Here is a 21,120-nt window from a genome sequence, read left to right on the forward strand (position 1 = left end):
CGAGTTCCTGCGCTCAGGTAGCGCCCTGGATCCAAACTTCAGTTCCAGCCCCTGCAGCATCGCCGGGCGACAACACTAACAGCTGCAGGAGGCGTTGTTAGGGAGGCCGGCCGCCTGCAGCGCTGGCCCTTCCCTTTAAGGGAGGGACAGAGCCTCCGTTCCCGACAACTCTGCTCTTGACACGGGGCAGTGCTGCACCGCCACTGCCCCTCTTGCTGAACTTTAGCGCTCCAAGGGATTTGGTAGCGCTTGATTTAGCTGCACTTCCCGAAGCGCTAAACGCGAAGTTCGCGTCGGATTCACTGGCGTAGCGTCCAGCGCTTCTTTTTAGTTACCACTAAAATTATCGACTCAATTCCTCCCTGTTGAGTCTGTGTGTCCCAGTTATGTTTAGGGTCAATCACTGGACACAGACAACAAGAATAACTTTTAACAGGTCTTTACTATTCGGAGGTCAGGGCTGAACTGCCCAGCAAATCCTTGCACAACACTTATATACCGGTGTGGTCACCACCGGTATTACAGTATTACAGTATACAGCAGCCAAGAGAAAGTAGTACATCTCTTAAGGTAGTTCTCTTATGGTGGAACAGGTTACATACACCACAATCCTCCCTTTTTAGCTTAACAGTCATATCCCCATTTAACATAACATAATAACATATATATATATACAACTTCATGCAAAACAGTTCAAAGATTCAGTCTCTGAGGAGGCCTCCTGATTCGAGTTGGATAACGCCTTTCAGGGGTCTCTGATTCTCGTTGCTGGGGTGACTCATCTAGTTGGTCTCTTATGGATTGGACATCATCATCAGGTACATTCAGGAGCAGTATGTAACTGAACCGACCAGGGGGCAAGCAACCTTAGATTTGGTCCTGTGTAATGAGACAGGATTAATTAAAAATGTCCTAGTAAAGGATCCCCTTGGAATGAGTGACCATAACGTGGTTGAGTTCCATATTCAATTAGAGGGTGAGAAGGTTGGATCTCAAACAAGCGTGCTGAGCTTGAATAAAGGAGACTATGAAGGTATGAGAGCGGAATTAATTAGAGTGGACTGGGAAAATAGATTAAAGGGTAAGACGGTACATGACCAGTGGTGTACATTTAAGGAGTTATTTTACAACTTCCAAAAAAAATATATTCCACTGAGGAAAAAAGGGTGTAAAAGAAAAGATAGCCATCCGTGGCTAAGTAAAGTAATTAAGGATAGTATCCAACTAAAAACAAGGGCATATAAGGTAGCCAAATCTAGTGGGAGGATGGAAGATTGGGAAGTCTTTAAAAGACAGCAAAAAATAACAAAAAGATTGATTAAGAAAGGGAAGATAGATTATGAAAGTAAATTCGCAAAAAATATAAAAACAGACAGTAAAAGTTTCTATAGTTATATAAAAAGAAAAAGGGTGGCTAAAGTAAATGTTGGTCCCTTAGAGGATGAGACCGGGAAATTAATGGTGGGAAACATGGAGATGGCAAAAACACTGAACAATTATTTTGTATCAGTCTTTACAGTAGAGGACACTAAGAATATCCCAACACTGGATAAACAGGGGGCTCTAGGGGGGGAGGAACTAAATACAATTAAAATCACTAAGGAAGTGGTACTTGGTAAAATAATGGGACTCAAGGCGGATAAATCCCCTGGACCTGATGGCTTGCATCCCAGGGTCTTGAGGGAAGTAGCGGTAGGGATTGTGGATGCATTGGTAATAATTTTCCAAAACTCACTGGACTCAGCAAAGGTCCCGGCAGATTGGAAAACTGCTAATGTAACACCCTTATTTAAAAAGGGTAGTAGGCAGAAGGCTGGAAACTATAGACCTGTTAGCCTAACATCTGTGGTTGGTAAAATGTTAGAGTCCATTATTAAGGAGACAGTAACGGGACATTTGGATAAACATAATTTAATAGGGCAAACTCAGCATGGTTTCATGAAGGGGAAGTCATGTTTAACAAATTTGCTTGAGTTTTTTGAGGAAGTAACATACAGGGTGGATAAAGGGGAACCAGTGGACGTAGTGTATTTAGACTTCCAAAAGGCATTTGACAAGGTGCCACACACAAGATTATTGCTCAAGATAAAAAATCACGGGATTGGGGGTAATATTCTGGCATGGGTGGAGGATTGGCTCTCTAACAGAAAGCAGAGAGTTGGGATAAATGGTTCGTTCTCAGATTGGCAATCAGTAACTAGTGGTGTTCCACAGGGGTCAGTGCTGGGTCCCCAACTCTTTACAATCTATATTAACGATTTGGAGGAGGGGACCGAGTGTAACATATCAAAGTTTGCAGATGATACAAAGATGGGATGGAAAGTAGTGAGTGAGGAGGACATAAAAAACCTGCAAAGGGACATAGACAGGCTAAGTAAGTGGGCAGAGATTTGGCAGATGGAATACAATACTGGAAAGTGTGAGGTTATGCACTTTGGCAGGAAAAATCATAGAGCAAGTTATTATCTTAATGGCAAGAAACTGGAAAGTACTGTAGTACAAAGGGATCTGGGGGTCCTGGTGCACGAAACTCAAAAAGTTAGTATGCAGGTGCAGCAAGTGATTAAGAAGGCCAATGGAATGTTGGCTTTTATTGCTAGGGGGTTGGAATATAAAAACAGGGAGGTATTGCTGCAGTTGTACAAGGTATTGGTGAGGCCGCACCTGGAATACTGCATACAGTTTTGGTGTCCATACTTAAGAAAAGACATACTTGCTCTCGAGTCAGTACAAAGAAGGCTCACTCGGTTAATCCCGGGGATGAGGGGGTGGTCATATGAGGAGAGGTTGAGTAGATTGGGACTCTACTCATTGGAGTTCAGAAGAATGAGAGGCGATCTTATTGAAACATATAAGATTGTGAAGGGGCTTGATCGGGTGGATGCGGTGAGGATGTTCCCAATGATGGGTGAAACTAGAACTAGGGGGCATAATCTTAAAATAAGGGGCTGCTCATTCAAAACTGAGATGAGGAGAAACTTCTTCACTCAGAGGGTGGTAGGTTTGTGGAATTTGCTGCCCCAGAAAGCTGTGGAAGCTACATCATTAAATAAATTTAAAACAGAAATAGATAGTTTCCTAGAAGTAAAGGGAATTAAGGGTTACGGGGAGCGGGCAGGAAATTGGACATGAGTCTGGGTTCGGAATGGTCATGGCCCTGTGGGTAGTGGAGCGGGCCCAGGGGCCGTGTAGCCTTGTTCTGCTCCTACTGTGTTCTAATTCTGTTAGATTTCAGGAGATGGTTTTATTCCTGTTCCTGGCTGGGGTGGAGATCGCCTTTACAGAAGGTAAGTACTGTAGAAAATATAGGGACAGAGTGATCTCCTGGAAGAATTTCGATCGCCTAGATGGGTCGGAGAGGAATTTCCCAGATTTTTTTCTCCCAAATTGGCCATTGGGTCTTTATCTGGTTTTTCGCCTCTCCCGGGAGATCACATGGGTTCGGGTGGATGCAGAGTGATAGAAGATTTGAGGTTAGGATCAGATCAGCCATGATCTTATTGAATGGTGGAGCAGGCTCGAGGGGCTGATTGGCCTACTCCTGCTCCTATTTCTTATGTTCTTATGTTCTTCTGAGGTAGATGCTTCAGGTTCACTAACTTCTTCCACGGTTGTCTCTGCCGTAACCATGGGTTCAACCCTTGCTCTCGATTCTACCAGTTGGTCAGCATGACGCCGTATTACATTTTCACCAATATCTACCGTGTACATCAGGGGTCCTTGTCTGGCCCGAATTGTTCCAGATTGCCATTTCTCATTTTTATAGTCCCAGGCTAACACTGGTTGTCCTATTTCGAAGCTCCGAGTGGTCTTGTTATTTATATGCTGGAACTGTTTGTTTTCAACTTCCCTCCGCACATTTGGTTTTAACAAGTCCAACCTGGACCGCAACCTCCTGCTATAGAACATCATGGCAGGACTTTGGTTTGTCACTGCATGAGTGGCGTTTCGATATGCCAGTAGGAATTTGTCCACCTTGTGTTGTAGTGGAATCTGATCTTCGCTCATGGCCTTTATCGCTTTTTTGAACGTTTGTACAAATCTCTCGGCCAACCCGTTTATAGCCGGATGATATGGGGCAGAGGTATAATGTTTCACCCCATTCTTCTTCATGTGCCTCTGGAATTCTTCTGACACGAACTGCGGTCCGTTGTCTGAACATATTTGTTCTGGCAATCCATTTCTTGCAAATATCGTTCTTAACACCGCGATCGTCTTTTCCGAGGTAGTGGTAGTCACCTTAATCACTTCTGGCCATTTAGAATGTGCGTCCACCGCAATTAAAAACATGGAGTCCATGAAAGGACCAGCAAAGTCAATATGTACACGTTGCCATGGGGTTGAAGGCCATTCCCATGGATGCAGCGGTGCAATCGGAGGTGCATTTTGCACTTTTTGGCACCCTGAGCAGCTTTTCGTCAGCTCCTCTATCTGTTGGTCGATACCCGGCCACCACACATAAGCCCTAGCAAGGCTTTTCATCTTGACTCCCCCCAGATGACCTTCATGCAGTTCCTTTAGAACTCTCTCTCTTAACTTAGGAGGAATAATCACCCTTGTTCCATACATCAATGTTCCTTGACAGACGGACAGCTGTTCTCGTCTTGCTGAGAATGCCGGTAACAGTGGATCACCATGTGCTGGCCATCCCTTCACTGTCACTTCGTAGACCCTGGACAGTGTCGGGTCGTTCCTGGTTTCTCTTTCAATACTTGCATTGGTGACTGGTAAACATTCGATGATGGTCGAGTGAAATAACTCAACAGGGTCAACCGTCGGTGCCTCCTCCTCTGTAGGTAGTGGCAGGCGCGACAGCCCATCAGCATTACCATGCTGCTTTGTACCTTTGAATTCTATCTGATATTGATGTGCCCCTAGGAAAAGGGACCATCTCTGGAGTCTCTGTGCTGTCATCACCGAAACACCCTTCTTAGGGTTAAAAATGGATACCAACGGCTGGTGGTCTGTCAGAAGCGTAAACTTTTGGCCCTGCAGGTAATGATTAAACTTCTTTACTCCCCACACAAGGCTGAGAGCCTCCCTATCTATCTGAGCATAGTTGCGCTCAGCGGAGGTCAATGATCTGGATGCGAACGCAACTGGCCTCTCCTGGCCATTTGGCAACTTGTGTGAGAGTACTGCCCCAATACCATATGGAGAAGCATCACAAGCCAAACGAATAGGCAGCGTTGGGTTGAAGTGAGCCAACACTTCCTCTGAGGTGATCAATGCCTTGCTTTCGCGAAAGGCCCTCTTACAGTCCTCGCTCCACTTCCATGGTACTCCCTTCTGCAAAAGAGCGTTCAGCGGGTGCAGTACCATGGATAAATTTGGCAGAAACTTATGGTAATAGTTAATCAACCCTAGAAACGACCTCAATTGGGATACATTATCCGGAGCAGGAGCCTTCACAACAGCTTTGATCTTGTCAGGAGACTTACGAAGCCCCTCCTGGTCAATGACATGACCACAGTATGAGATCCGCTTCTGAAAGAATTCACATTTCTGGCGATTGACTCGAAGACCATATTCTTTCAATCTGGTGAGCACCAGTTCCAAGTTTGCAAGGTGTTCCTCGTCACCATCTCCTGTAATCAGAATATCGTCCAGGTAACATTGTGTACCTGGAATTCCCTGTAATACCTGCTCCATGGCCCTCTGCCAAATTGCTGGAGCCGATGCCACTCCAAAAACCAGTCTATTATACCGGTACAAGCCTCTATGCGTGTTGATCGTGAGATACTGGCGTGACTCTTCCTCAACTTCCATCTGTAAGTACGCCTGCGCCAGGTCTATCTTGGTGAAGTGTTTCCCGCCAGACAACAAAGCGAAGATATCCTCAATCCGCGGAAGCGGATACTGCACCGTGTGAAGCACCGGATTAACAGTGATCTTGAAATCTCCACAGATGCGAACCTTCCCCGGTTCCCCCGGCTTGTTGCTCGATGAACGCTTCATGACAGGGACAATGGGCGTGGCCCACTCACTCCAGTCTACCTTAGACAGTACTCCTGAACGTTCTAGCCCTTCCAGCTCAGCTTCCACAGCAGGTCGTATTGCATAAGGTACCAGTCTGGCTTTGAAAAATTTCGGGTTTGCATGTTCTTCCACCTTGATGTTTGCCGTAATTCCTCTCAGTGTTCCCAGTCCCTGTTGGGACACCTCTTTAGCATCGTCCAATATTCTGGACAATCGTTTAGGTTTGACATCTTTTGTACCGGAATCTACCGTTAGTGCTTTTAAGTAATGCCAGTCCATATTTATTTTCCTAATCCACTTCCGTCCCAGTAGTGGTGGACTTCCCTCAGGTAGCACATATAAGTCCATTCCTCGGCTTTCTTTGCCCTTGTGGACCACCTTTACCTCTATCTTCCCGATGGGGTATACTCTTTGCCCCGTGTATGTTTTCAATACAATCTCCGTATCCCGTAGGGGAATATGTGGGAATAACCTTTTGTAATCTTTCTTATTCATGACCGTCAATGCCGATCCAGTGTCCAATTCCATCTTCACTTGGACTCCTGCTATCTGAAGTGTGACCCAAATTGTTTGGAGGTCTGCTTCCTTACCAACATTGTGTACTCTTAGACTACCCAGTTCATTACTGCTGGAGTCTGAATCTGACTTCTGTTCGTTCGAACTGTTCTCTGTCACCTTGTGTACCTTTCTGTACTTTTCCTGCGGTGACTTTTTGTTGTTGGTCTTCTTTCCTGACCGGCATACTTTAGCTATGTGACCAAGCCTGCCACATTTTCTGCATTCCTGATTTTTGAACCAGCACTGGTTCTGATCGTGCGTTGTCTTTCCACAACGATAGCATTTTACTGTACTCAAGACCATTTGATTGGTGCAGAGTTCCGGTGACCGTAGCTGCATTTCCGCAGTGCCTCTCGCTGCGGCTTCTTGCGATGCTGCAATAGTGACAGCTTTATCAAGCGTAAGATCATTCTCTTCGAGCAGTCGCTTTTGTGTTCCTTCTTTTAACAATCCACACACAAATTTATCTCTCAGCGCATCTGCTAGTCCTGTTCCAAACTGACAGTACTTCGATAGCTTACGTAGTTCAATTAAAAATTCAGCGTTGCTTTCGTCTTTCAACTGCGTTCTCCTGTAAAATTTAAATCGTTCCGCTATCATCAGCGGCGTGGGGTTTAAATGATTTTTCAGGACAGTAACAATATTCGCGAAAGTCTGATCCGCCGGTTTATTTGGTGATAGAAGGTGCTTCAATAGCCTATATGTCTTCGCACCCATTGAGCTTAATAAGGTTAGTGCTTTCTCATCATCTGGTACCTTATTTGCTTTACAATAAACTTCCATGCGTTCTACATACGTGGTCCAATCTTCGCTATCACTATCAAAGGTATTAATGCTCCCATGTTTAGGCATCCTTGCAAGTTTATAAATTTTTCTTTTTCTCAAAATGGCGGCTTCCCGCGCTTGTCTTCTTCCCCATCTACTAAAATGGCGGCTTCCCGCGCTCGTCTTCTTCCCCCGCCGACTACAATGGCGGATTCCCGCGTTTGCCTTCTTCCCCCGCTGGCTGCAATGGTGATTGCCTTGCTGCTGCCGTTCTCGCCTCCCCAGCGGTTCTCACTCCCCGACGCTGCTTTGCCTCACAGCCCCGCTTGCAGGCCGGTCCTTTACACCGGCTGCGTTTGAATTCTCTGCGGCTCTCGTGCCTTAAGCTTCTCAACTCCCCGACGCTGCTTTGCCTCGCAGCCCCGCTTGCAGCCCGGTCCTGTACACCGGCTGCATTTGAGTTCTCCGCGGCTCTCGAGCCTTAAGCTGCCCCAGTCGCTGCGCTTCTCGGCCTCGATTGCAGCCCGACCCTTTCTACCGGCCATGGTCGAGCTCTCCGCCCTTATTCCTCCGTTTTCCCTCCCCTACTCCACAGTCAACGCGGCTGACTTTCTGCTCGTGTCACTGATCGGCTTACCCACCACCGTGGTAGAAGGGATGATCACTGCCTGTCGCTGATGGAGGGCTTCGTGGTCAGAATTCTTTTTCTTTTTAACCCGGGTTCTCGATGCCTCCCGTGCAATGGTACTCAGCAGGATGATGAGGGCGGATGCCTCTTCTCGACGCCCGTTTTGAGGACGAAGCTGCCTTGGATGTAAAATTGCCGCAGGGTAAGATCGGACTCATCGCCACTGTTGAGTCTGTGTGTCCCAGTTATGTTTAGGTTCAATCACTGGACACAGACAACAAGAATAACTTTTAACAGGTCTTTACTATTCGGAGGTCAGGGCTGAACTGCCCAGCAAATCCTTGCACAACACTTATATACTGGTGTGGTCACCACCGGTATTACAGTATTACAGTATACAGCAGCCAAGAGAAAGTAGTACATCTCTTAAGGTAGTTCTCTTAAGGTGGAACAGGTTACATACACCACACTCCCCCTCAAGGTTTCACATAAATAAATCTTTAAAAGTGAGAGGTCAAGTTGATAAAGCTGCAAAAACAAAAGTAAGTAGGTTTTATAAATAGGGCATCGAGTACAAAAGCAGGGGTCGTAATGCTGAAACTACACACATCATGAGTTGGGACACAGAATATGTATATGTCCAGGTTTAGTCACCCTACTTTAGGAAAGGTGGTAAGGCCGTGGTGAAAAGACTGACGACGATGGTACCAGGAATGAGAGGCCTTAGTGCAGAGGTCAGACTAGAGAAACTGGAGCTCTTTTCACGACAGCTGAGAAGGTCAAGATGAGATTGAATAGAAATGTGCAATTTATTTCCTGAGCCTTAAGCTTAAAGCCCATTTATTTACTATCATTTGTAATTATTTAAAATTATAGATGTAGACAGGCGTCAACTGCAGCTCAATGGTAGCACATCTCGCCTTTGAGTCAAAAGGATGTGCGTTCAAGAACCACTCCAGAGACTTGAGCCCATAATCTAGGCTGACACTCCAGTGTAGTGAGGGAGTGCTGCACTGTCAGAGGTGCCGTTAAACCAAAGCTATGTCTGTCTTCTCAGGTGGACGTTAAAGGTTCCATGGCAGTATTTTGAAGAAGAGCAGGGGAGTTCTCCCGTGTCCTGGTCAATATTTATTACTCAATCAACATCACTAAAAAAACAGATTATCTTATGTGGGATCTCGCTCTGTGAAAATTGGCTTTTTTTTAAATTCGTTTATGGGATGTGGGCATCACTGGCAAGGCCAGCATTTATTGCCCATCCCTAATTGCCTTTGAGAAGGTGGTGGTGAGCCGCCTTCTTGAACCGCTGCAGTCCATGTGGTGAAGGCACTCCCACATTGCTGTTAGATAGGGAGTTCCAGGATTTTGACCCAGCAATGATGAAGGAACGATGATATAGTTCTGAGTCAGAATGGTGTGTGACTTGGAGGGGAACTTGGAGGTGGTGGTGTTCCCATGCGCCTGCTGTCCTTGTCCTTCTAGGTGGAAGAGGTCGCGGGTTTGGGAGCTGCTGCCGAAGAAGCCTTGGCGAGTTGCTGCAGTGCATCTTGTAGATGGTACACACTGCAGCCACGGTACGCTGGTGGTGGAGGGAGTGAATGTTTAAGGTGGTGGATGGGATGCCAATCAAGTGGGTCGCTTTGTCCTGGATGTTGTCGAGCTTCTTGAGTGTTGTTGGAGCTGAACTCATCCAGGCAAGTGGAGAGTATTCCATCACACTCCTTACTTGTGCCTTGTAGATGGTGGAAAGGTTTTGGGGAGTCAGGAGGTGAGACACTCACCACAGACTACCTAGCCTCTGACCTGCTCTTGTTGCCACGGTATTTAATGTGGCTGGTCCAGTTAAGTTTCCGGTCAATGGTGACCCCCCAGGATGTTGATGGTGGGGGATTCGGCGATGGTAATGCCGTTGAATGTCATGGGGAGGTGGTTAGACTCTCGCTTGTTGGAGATAGTCATTGCCTGGCACTTCTGTGGCGCGAATGTTACTTGTCACATATCAGCCCAAGCCTAAACGTCGTCCAGGTCTTGTTGAATGCAGGCATGGACTGTTTCATTATCTGAGGAGTTGTGAATGGTGCTGAACACTGTGCAGTCAACTGCGAACATCCACATTTCTGACCTTATGTTGGAGGGAAGATCATTGATGAAGCAGCTGAAGATGGTTGGGCCTATGACACTGCCCTGAGGAACTCCTTCAGCAATGTCCTGCAGCTGTGATGATTGGCCTTCAACCATCACAACCCATCTTCCTTTGTGCTAGGTATGACTCCAGCCAGTGGAGCGTTTTCCCCCCGATTCCCATTGACTTCAGTTTTACTAGGGCTCCTTGATGCCAGACTCGGTCAAATGCTGCCTTGATATCAAGGGCAGTCACTCTCACCTCACCTCTGGAATTCAGCTCCTTTGTCCATGTTTGGACCAAGGCTGTAATGAGGTTGGGAGCTGAGTGGTCTTGGCGGAACCCAAACTGGGCATCAGTGAGCAGTTTATTGGTGAGTAAGTGTCGCTTGATAGCACTGTCGATGACATCTTCCATCACTTTGCTGATGATTGAGAGTAGACTGATGGAGCAGTAATTGGCTGGGTTGGATTTGTCCTGCATTTTGTGGACAGGACATACCTGGGTAGTTTTCCACATTGTCGGATAGATGCCAGTGTTGCAGCTGTACTGGAACAGTTGGCTAGAGGCGTGGCTAATTCTGGAGCACAAATCTTCAGCACGATAGCTGGGATGTTGTCGGGGCCCATAGCCTTTGCTATATCCAGTGCGCTCAGCCATTTCTTGATATCACATGGAGTGAATCGAATTGGCTGAAGACTGGCTTCAGTGATGGTGAGGACCTCAGGAGTAGGCCGATATGGATCATCCATTCAGCACTTCTGGCTGAAGATTGTTGCAAATGCTTCAGCCTTGTCTTTTGCACACACATGCTGGGCTCCACCATCATTGAGGATGGGGATATTCTTGGAGCCTCCTCCTCCCATTAGTTGTTTAATGGTCCACCACCATTCACGACTGGATATGGCAGGACTGCAGAGCTTTGATCTGATCTGTTGATTGTGGGATTGCTTAGCCCTGTCTATAGCAAGCTGCTTCCACTTTTTAGCATATATGTAATCCTGTGTTGCAGCTTCCCCAGGTTGGTACCTCATTTTTAGGTACGCCTGGCGCTGCTCCTGGCATGCTCTTCTACCCTCCTCATTGAACCAGGGTTGGTCCCCTGGCTTGATGGTAATAGTAGTGAGGGATATGCCCAGTTTAAAGCTGCTAGATCTGTTCTGAATCTATCCCATTTAGCACGGTGGTAGTGACACACAACACGATGGAGGGTGTCCTCAGTGTGAGGACGGGGCTTCGTCTCCACAATGACTGTGCAGTGGTCACTGCTACCAATTCTGTCATGGACAGATGCATCTGCGACAGGTAGATTGGTGAGTGTGGTGATAGTTACCCTCCGCCCCGGTAGGGGGCGACAGAGTGTAAACAGAGAAAGGAAAGGAATAAAGAAGCCTCGTGTTGATGGCTGAAGGAATACATCCCGTGTCTGTGTGTTGAGCACATTACATGGTGACAGAAGTGGCAAGTACCCGAAATACCTATGTTAAAGATGGTCCGCATCAATGGAACTAACTTTCCCGGTGAAACCAGTCAGCTCCCGGTGAGTGAAAGTTTACGATACGGGAGTAGCATAGTAGCTAGTTAAGCCAGGATGGAGATAAACAAGAGAGACTGAGAAAAAAAAGTGTTCTTACCCCACGTTGCTTACTATCATGGCCACTCAAAGTCCTGCATTCTTTCAGGTTTCTCCCCCCTCCGAATTTGATTTTACACGGCCGGAAGAGTGGCCGTTGTGGCTCAGCAGATTTGAACGCTTCAGACAGGCTTCAGGCCTTGATAAACAGTCACAGGAAAAACAGGTCAACACGCTATTATATTCCATGGGAGCGGAGGCTGAAGCGATCGTCCAGTGCAGGAATATTGCGGCCGATCAACTGAAAAGCTATGACACAATTAAAACGGAGTTGTCTAATCATTTCATCCCGCGGAGGAATTTGATATTCGAACGCGCAAGATTCCATAGGCGCGTCCCCAGAGGGGAATCGGGTGATAGCTTCATCAAAGCGCTATATGAGCTCATAGAACACTGTGAATATGGAGCTATGCGGGACAAACTAATTCGTGACAGATTGGTTGTTGGACTAAGGGATCTTAAACTCTCTGAAAAATTACAGATGGATCCAGACCTCACAGTTGACAAAGCAAAAACACAGGTTTGCCAAAGTGAAGCAATAAAGAAACAGCAATCAATGCTTCAGAAAGATAGTAATGAGGAGGAGGAGTCCATTGAAACCATAAGTGCCCCCCGACAATCAGCCCCCCAAAAACATTTTTCTACCAAATCAAGACAAACTGACTCACATGAATATGTACAGAGGCCTCGCACTGGAACTCAAACTGGAACACATTTCCAACCACAAAAGCGGAGTTGCAGATGGTGTGGCCGGAGTACACACAATAGACAAATCTGTCCAGCCAAAGATGTTAGCTGCAGGAATTGCCAGAAAAAGGGACATTTTGCTGCAGTTTGCCGATCCACACCTGCGGTTGCTGAAATATCAGAGGACGACGACAATGAGATAGCGTTCCTGGGGTCAATTGGAGATGGGCAGGACCAGCCGTGGACCATCACCCTAAGCCTGTGTGGTCACATGGCTGAATTCAAAATCGATACAGGGGCTGATGTCACTGTCATCCCGGAGTGCCTCTACAATGACCTAGGTCAAGAGGCTCTTCAGAGCACCACTAAGATTCTTCAGGGGCCTGGTCAAGTCCCGTTGAATGTCAGAGGAAAATTTTCAGCTACCCTGACCCGTGGTCCACGGTCTACAAAACAGGACGTATATGTGGTACGCGGTCTACGAACAGCGCTCCTCGGTCGCCCCGCCATCATTTCCCTGCGTCTGGTGTCCAGGTTGGACCCACAAGTAGCAGAGACAGTATCTAGAGACCTCGAACAGGAGGTCAGACAGCGGTTCCCCAGACTGTTTCAAGGCATTGAGCGACTGCAAGAGGAGTGTCACATTCGCCTCAAGCCGGATGCTAAACCTTTTGCTCTCTCTACACCCCGACATGTCTCGCTCCCCCTTATGTCCAAAGTTAAGGAGGAACTCACCCACATGGCATAATTGCAAGAGTTGAGGAACCCACAGCCTGGTGCTCCGGAATGGTTGTAGTCCCAAAACCCAACGAAAAAATCAGAATCTGCATAGACCTAACAAAACTCAATGAAAGTGTCTGTAGAGAGCTGCATCTCTTACCCTGCGTAGAGCACACTCTGGGGCAGCTGAAAGATGCAAAGGTTTTTACAAAGCTTGACGCTCAATCTAGTTTCTGGCAAATACCCTTGTCAGAGGAGTCAAAACGTCTCACCATGTTCATCACGCCATTCGGACGTTACTGTTTCCACAGACTGCCCTTTGGAATATCCTCCGCCCCTGAGCATTTCCAGCGCCACATGTCCCGCCTCCTTGAGGGACTTGATGGTGTCTTATGCCAAATGGATGATGTGTTGGTGTTTGGCGCAACCCAAGAACAGCACAATCAGCGACTTTTTGCAATTCTCAGTAAACTACAGCAAGCTGGACTTACTCTTAACTCCAAATGTGAATTCGCCAAAACGTAGGTGAAATTTCTCGGCCAGGTCATCGATGGGACCGGTGTCAGAGCAGATCCTGACAAAGTCGAGGCCCTCGCACACATGGCCGCGCCAAGGAATGTATCTGAAATACGCCGCTTCATGGGCCTTGTCAATCCCTTAGGCAAATACATACCCCATCTAGCCGATAAAACCAAGCCACTCCGGGATCTCCTCAACAGGCAGACCTCATGGTATTGGGGACCCCAGCAGTCCCAAGCTTTCACTGAGATAAAGACGGAGCTAACCACCCCGCCAGGCCTTGCACTGTATGACCCCAATGCACTCACTAAAGTGTCAGCTGATGCCTCATCATTTGGCTTGGGTGCAGTCCTTTTACAAGAGACCTGACACTGACTGGCGCCCTGTAGCCTATGCTTCACGAGCCCTTTCAAAAACAGAGCAGCGCTATGCACAGATTGAAAAAGAGGCCCTGGCCATTACATGGGAGTGTGAGCGCTATAGAGACTTCCTAATAGGCATGACATTCCAGGTCAAAACAGATCACAAGCCCCTCCTTACACTATTGGGATCTAAAAACCTGGACGAGTTGTCCCCCCGCATTCAGCACTTTCGGATGCGACTCATGCACTTTCACTTCACTATATCACATGTGCCAGGGAAGAGCCTTGCAACTGCCGACGTCCTCTCCAGGGCTCCCTACCAGCCACCGGTGGATGATTCCCCTGAGGTGCAGTGCATAGAGAATTATGTACACTCAATACTCACTGCACTGCCCATTACCGAGAAACGCCTGGCTGCACTTCGTCAAGAACAGGAAACGGATGAACTACTTCATCAGGTCTTCACATACTGCCGTGAGGGCTGGCCAGATCATGCGAAACTTGACAACGCTCTTAGACCTTACGCGGCCGTTTCAGGTGACCTCACTATTGCACAAGGATTGCTGCTACAAGGGTGCCGGTTGGTCATTCCAGCATCAATGCAGAAAGACATTCTGGACAAACTGCATGATGGCCATCAAGGGATCACAAAATGCAGAGCACGAGCCAGGTGTTCTGTCTGGTGGCCTGGATTAAGCGGTCAACTACAACGTAAAGTACAACAATGCCCAAGCTGCGCCCAAATGAGAAAACAACCACCAGAGCCATTGATTCCAGATGACACCCCTGAGGGCCCATGGCAGAAGGTTGGGGCTGATCTATTTCATTTGGATAACTCAACTTACCTGGTAATGTTTGACTACTTCTCTAAGTTCATTGAAGTTATCAAGCTCCTCTCCACCACCTCACATGCAGTCGTTGAATGTATGAAATCCTGCCTTGCCCGCCTAGGGGTCCCCCTGCTGGTCCGAACAGATAATGGCCCCCAATTTGCCTCGGACACCTTTCGCTCATTTGCCGACAGCTGGGACTTCACCCATGTCACATCCAGTCCTCTGTATCCTCAAAGCAATGGGGCTGCCGAGCGCGCTGTCCAGACAGCCAAACAGCTTTTTAAAAAGTCACCTGACCCATACCGGGCACTCCTTGCATACTGCTCCACACCTCTTTCTAGCGGATTCAGCCCTGCTGACTTGCTACAAGGCAGAAAACTTTGTACAACCATGCCAACACTCCTGACCCCAGGCTGGCCCGACCTCCAGAATTTTACAGACGAGGACAATCTAAACTAAGACAGCAGGCCAACTTTAACAGTCGCCACAGAGCTAAGCCCTTGTGTCCACTCCTTCCAGGTGACTATGTGTGGATACGTGACTCCCGCAAAAGAGGCATTGTGCAAGGACAGGCCAACACCCCAAGATCGTATCTGGTTGATATCCAGGGCCAGATAGTTCACAGGAACCGCAGACACCTCGCACTTACCCAGCAGCCCCCAGACGCTGCTGATGAGCCTTCCATTCCCGATGACTACAATGAGGATGCGGGTCCTGGAACTCCTCCACCCACAGGGGATACCCCACCTCCATCGGGTTCCAGATGATACCCTGAAAGGGTCCGCAATCCTCCTTCATACCTCCAGGACTTTGCAAAATGAATAGCTTAAGAACCAAGACACCTCATTGGGTCAGAATAATACCCGAGGTACTTGGTGGAGGGTTCAGGCAGTCACCTTGTCCCTCCAAGCTTACTCTGCTTGCATTATTCGTGTTTCTCTAAAAACAAAACAAAAAGATACATTGTGCATTAGAGATGTTATGTTTGTTAGTTTGTTATTTCTTAAGCACAGTAAAAAAGTAATGATTTGAAAAAAGGTCATTTGAAATGTTAATAGTAAAGGAATAGTATTCAAAGTCTCTTTAGAAAGGGAGATGTGGTGATAGTTACCCTCCGCCCCAGTAGGGGGCGACGGAGAGTAAACAGAGAAAGGAAAGGAATAAAGAAGCCTCGTGTTGATGGCTGAAGGAATACATCCCGTGTCCGTGTGTTGAGCACATTACAGTGAGGACGAGGTCAAGTAGGTTTTTCCCTCGTGTTGGTTCTCTCACCACCTGTCCCAGGCCCAGATTGGCAGTTATGTCCCCCACCCAGAGTACATTCTGTGCCCTTGCTACTCTCAGTACTTCTTCCAAGTGGTGTTCAACATGGACGAGTACTGATTCATCAGCTGAGGGAGGGTGGTTGGTGGTAATCAACAGGAGGTTTCCTTGCCCATGAGACTTCATGGGGTCCTGAATCAATGTTGAGAGACTCCCAGGGTCACTCCTTCCCGACTGTATACCACTGTTCCGCCACTTCTGGTGGGTCTGTCCTGCCGGTGGGATGGTGATGGAGGAGTTTGGGACATTGGCATGATTCTGTGAGTATGACTATGTAAGGCTGTTGCTTGACTAGATTGTGGGACGGCTCTCCCAATTTTGGCACAATTCCCCAGATGCTGGTGAGGGGGACTTGGCAGGGTTGACTAGGCTGGGTGTGCCGTTGTCGTGTCCGTAGTCAGTGCCAAGTGGTCCGTCCAGTTTCATTCTTATTGTGTTTCGTAGTGGTTTGTTACAACTGACTGGCTTGCTAAGCCATTTCAGAGGGCAGTTGCTGTGGTTTTGGAGTCACATATAGGCCAGACCAAAACAGATTTCCTTCCCTAAAGGGTATTAGTGAACCAGATGGGTTTTCACAACAAGCCGATCGTTTCATTATTACCATTACTGATACTAGCTTTTTATTGCAGATTTAATTAACTGAATTTAAATTTGCCAGCTGCCGTGTTGGGATTTGAACTCAAATCTCTGGATCAATAGTCCAAGGCCTTTGGATTACTAACCCAGTGACATTACCACTACACTACCGTTCCCTATGCTGCCATGATTCCTACATTACAACAGTGACTGCACTGAAAAAGAAAGTACTTCATTGGCTATAAAGCACTTTGAGATGTCCTGAGGTATTTCTATAGCGTCTTTCACAAGTCCTTTTTCTTTTATATTTTGGAGGGAATGGCAAGTGGACAGAATTTTAAGATGTGAGCTATATTGTAAATGCTAATCTAATCTACATTGGGTACTGTGGGCTACATGTACACAGTGACACAGGGTAGTGTGGGCTACGTGTAGGCAGCAACTAAGGTAGGTAGGAACCAGTTTTTGAGTCAAGTGTTAAACTATGACTGGAACTTGGTTGCATAAAATTGAAACGGATGCACAACATCTTGTAAAGCCAACTCTATACATTTCTATTACATGCTATTTAACACCCAATCAAATCAGTCTTGTTATAATGGTGTAACTTTATACAACCAGAAATCAGATTCAGTTTATTTACTGCAGTATATTGTACTTTACATCCTTCATTGTTTTGACAGCAAGCATAATTAGTCCAGATGAATTACATTGACAGAACATCGCTGCCTGTTTGCATTTAGAAGTCAAGAATAAAAGCCTCACATGGGACAGCTTTTGCTTTTCACATATAAAAGTTCGTAAGGACGTAGTCCAAAGCCTCTGGATTCGCATGGTAATTCATCCCCTGCCCCCAAACACAAGCTCACTAGAGTTCGATAGCCAGTCAATAATTGCAGCATCAAAATGGCTTTTGTTGCCATATGGGTGGTTTTATTGGCCAACAGAAAGGCATTATTCCAGTGCCAATTTCTGTTTAGTCATTAATCCTTTTGTTTGTAGAAATGTGATCATCATTGTTGCAGTATACAGGTTAGCAAGCACCACTATACTGCCAGATCATTAAAGAGGAGAGTGAAAATCCCACTTGTAAATCCTTGCCTCTAAACATCTAGGCTGATATCTGGTCAAGAAACTTACAGAGAACATTTACATCTTTCCACTAACTTGAGATTCTTTTAATCTAAAACATAGGGTTACAAAACACTGTGGAATACTGCCATCTCGTTCTGTCAGTAACAATGAGACTCTTGCATTCGAACTGTAGAAATATGGGAAATATTTTCTTGTAATGAAATTTACCAGTTTTATTAATTATAAGCCACAAAACCCACTATAAAAAGTTGCCCCGGTGTAAAAATCGCACCAACTCCACAAAACAAAACTAGGTCAAGGCCCCATATTTAGAGGGCATTAAAAATGCATGTGACTTATACATTGGACCTTACAATATGTTTTTAAATTGTTATTTACCTTTCTATCCTTTACTCTCCCTGTTTCACACTCCATTTGGCCCAGACAAGGATGACTGACAGGAGAGCTTCTTTCTACATCAATCAACTCAATCACAAATAGGTGCAACCCTAGTTTTTCTTTGGATTGTTTATAGATTAGTGCCTCGCCTCATTGCTCAAAAACCTAGCTGATTTGAATGGAAGTCAATCACTAGTTGTGCTTGTATCAGTGGCTCATCAATCTGCTTAAGACAGTCTTTTTTAATGTTGTGAATGATTATAGTGGTACAGACTGAGACTACTTCTACATTGGTTTATCTTCGCTATTCATAAGGCTTAGTGGAAGGCTGGCAGTGTATGACAAGGCATCCAGAGGACATCAGATCAGAACAGCAGAGCTCAAGTTTGTCAGCAGAACTGCATATATTGTCCCCTCAGCTGATGTTTGTGTTTTTTTCCCCCTGATGCTGCTGGTCCATGCTATAACATCGAGCCTCAGTGAGTACCAGCTTGTGAGGTCGGAGGTCATCAGTAGAGTCAAAATAGAGGACATGCTTCTAATATTGCACTAGGAAGTTTCCATGCAATTTCTGGTAGCAGAGAAAGGGAACTAGGTAACCAAAACAATAATACAAAATACTCCTTTTTAAAAAAAAAAGTACATAAATACAATTTATATATATATTTTAAATAGTCAACATTGTTATACAGCATAATGGACCTGAATGAAGGTGAAGTTTCTTAAAATGATTTTAAGTCAGAGTCTTGCAACTGTTTTATACTGAAGCCGATGAATACAACTAAGGTTAACACTGAAACAGCCAATACAGATCTATGCCACCATAATGAAAGCTACAGGCAAGAACATGAGACACCTGTAAATACAGGACATAAATGGTGATCACCCATTGAGTTTTATAGCAGAGATTTAACACATTTACATCTTTTGGAAAAATAACCTCCATCAGAATGAGATTTGACAAAATGAACATAGGTCATCTCTGAAACTTCCTCCGCCTCTTTCTACACAGTTTGCTGTCCACCTCTTCGACAACATCTGGTGGGTCTGGTACAACAAACCCATTGGTAAGTTGATAATACACTACTGTAGAGTCCGAGTCAACGACAGCCAGGATGAGCTCCTTTTCACTTTGGTTACAGATACACTCCATGATTCTTCTAATCCTAAAAAAAAATCAACAAATGTTAAGATACACTGGGATCTTCCAGGTTGCCTAATCTACGTGAGGAACTAGATTCGCACAATTGTGTTTTGACCGCATCTCCCAAACTCGCGACCTCTTCCACCTAGAAGGACAAGGGCAGCAGGCACATGGGAACACCACCACCTCCAAGTTCCCCTCCAAATCACACACCATCCTGACTTAGAAGTATATCGCCGTTCCTTCATCGTCGCTGGGTCAAAATCCTGGCACTCCCTACCTAACAGCACCGTGGGAGTACCTTCACCACACGGAGTGCAGTGGTTCAAGGCGGTGGCTCACTACCACCTTCTCAAGGGCAATTAGGGATGGGCAATAAATGCTGGCCTTGCCAACGACGCCCTCAGCCCATGAATGAATAAAAAAAATACAGAAAAGCCCTAGAGTTGTCATGCATTAGGATACTTTCATGTTGTTATGATTTCTTGGACCCAAATAGATAGCGGACAAACTCCGAACACACCTAAATAAGAGAAAGTCAAAACAGATAGCTTTGAATTATCCAAGGTCAAATTTTGTGAGGGATTCAGTGCTCATTCCTCAAAAGTACCATCGTCTACATTTGTATTTTTTTCATAAATCAAAAAACCATGGATTATTTTACAAACTAAAATTAACAAAAAAAAATTGTGACTGACCGATCACTCAGTTTAAATGAATAAGAGAAATAGAAATTTCTGCACAGGTTGAATAAGCTCCCACTGGTTTCAGAAAAGGAAAACCTATTTACATTGCTTAATAAGATCTGACTGTGCAACACCTTAATTGGAAGGGTATAGACACTGCATTAGAGAACGCTGCAAAAATGAGCTCCCTGGCACTGATTCCTCTGACAAAACTTACTGATGACGGACGTTTGCAAAAGGCATTTGCAAGAGAAAGTCATAAGAATGGCTGATGTGAAAAATTCAATGCCCACATTAAGATAAACTTGTTTAGATTAAGGTACAAGCTTTGAGCACAGTGGAGCAAGTTTTATTCTGCAACGGAACAGACCATATCTGAAGTGAAACTGCTTGATGCTGGCACTGAATGCCCATAGTGGAAAAGTGTTCCATTTACCAGCATTTATTTCTAATCATGATGAGAAATTTTCTCCTCAAAATTACAAATCCGAAGGTATGTAATCCCAGATTAATCGCTTCCGTTATAAATTTTGGGTCTACAATAGATATTTTCTAGGGTTCAGCGTCACTGGTCACTCCCGCAAGCAGACCTTGCATCCCTATGATCTTTAGAGTAAATTTGCTGCCGAATATCTAGTTAGACAATAGTGTGATCCGTGGATTCTAACAATATGGCCTCTCGTGTGCACTTGACTCTCTGATCTTCCCGCACCATCAAGTACCTTCTCTTATCCTTCGGTAATGAGATTGATGAACATTCCAGTGAGATGATGCCAGTTGTAAACCAGTAGATGGGTTTATTTTACATTAAGTATATGAATGAACAGAATACAGTTTTTGGTAAAATTCAAACTTTGCCCTTTGATATGGGCCTAACTCGCTTTACAAGTCAACAATCTCTAAATTGACTGGCACTAACTTTAGAACATGAGACATCCATCTCATTCCTACCATTCCAGATTCAAAAATTAACCAAGACTGCCTTTTCCAGAGAGAGAGGGAGAGAGAGCGAGCACGAGAGAAAGAACGAAAGCAAGAAAGACAAAGAAAAAGAATGATCTTTGACCCCTTCCTCAGCTTTCTGCATAGAGGATTGGCTTGCTGAGCTGTCA

General features: G+C 45.8%; 1 protein-coding gene across 1 annotated transcript in view; it reads right to left on the reverse strand.

Moving 5' to 3' along the window:
• The window catches only part of LOC147121857 (uncharacterized), a 50,628-nt gene that overhangs the window by 15,148 nt on the left and 14,360 nt on the right, over positions 1–21,120 (reverse strand). The window contains exon 3 of the mRNA XM_085978012.1: positions 6,415–19,344. Coding sequence (XP_085834138.1) covers positions 6,415–7,389 — 975 coding nt within the window. The 5' untranslated portion in view covers positions 7,390–19,344. The remainder of the gene's footprint in view (positions 1–6,414; positions 19,345–21,120) is intronic.

The sequence above is a fragment of the Somniosus microcephalus genome, chromosome 3, assembly GCF_052327205.1.
Source record: "Somniosus microcephalus isolate GS21.2 chromosome 3, FLI_Smic_1.0, whole genome shotgun sequence".
Lineage (NCBI taxonomy): Eukaryota > Metazoa > Chordata > Chondrichthyes > Squaliformes > Somniosidae > Somniosus > Somniosus microcephalus.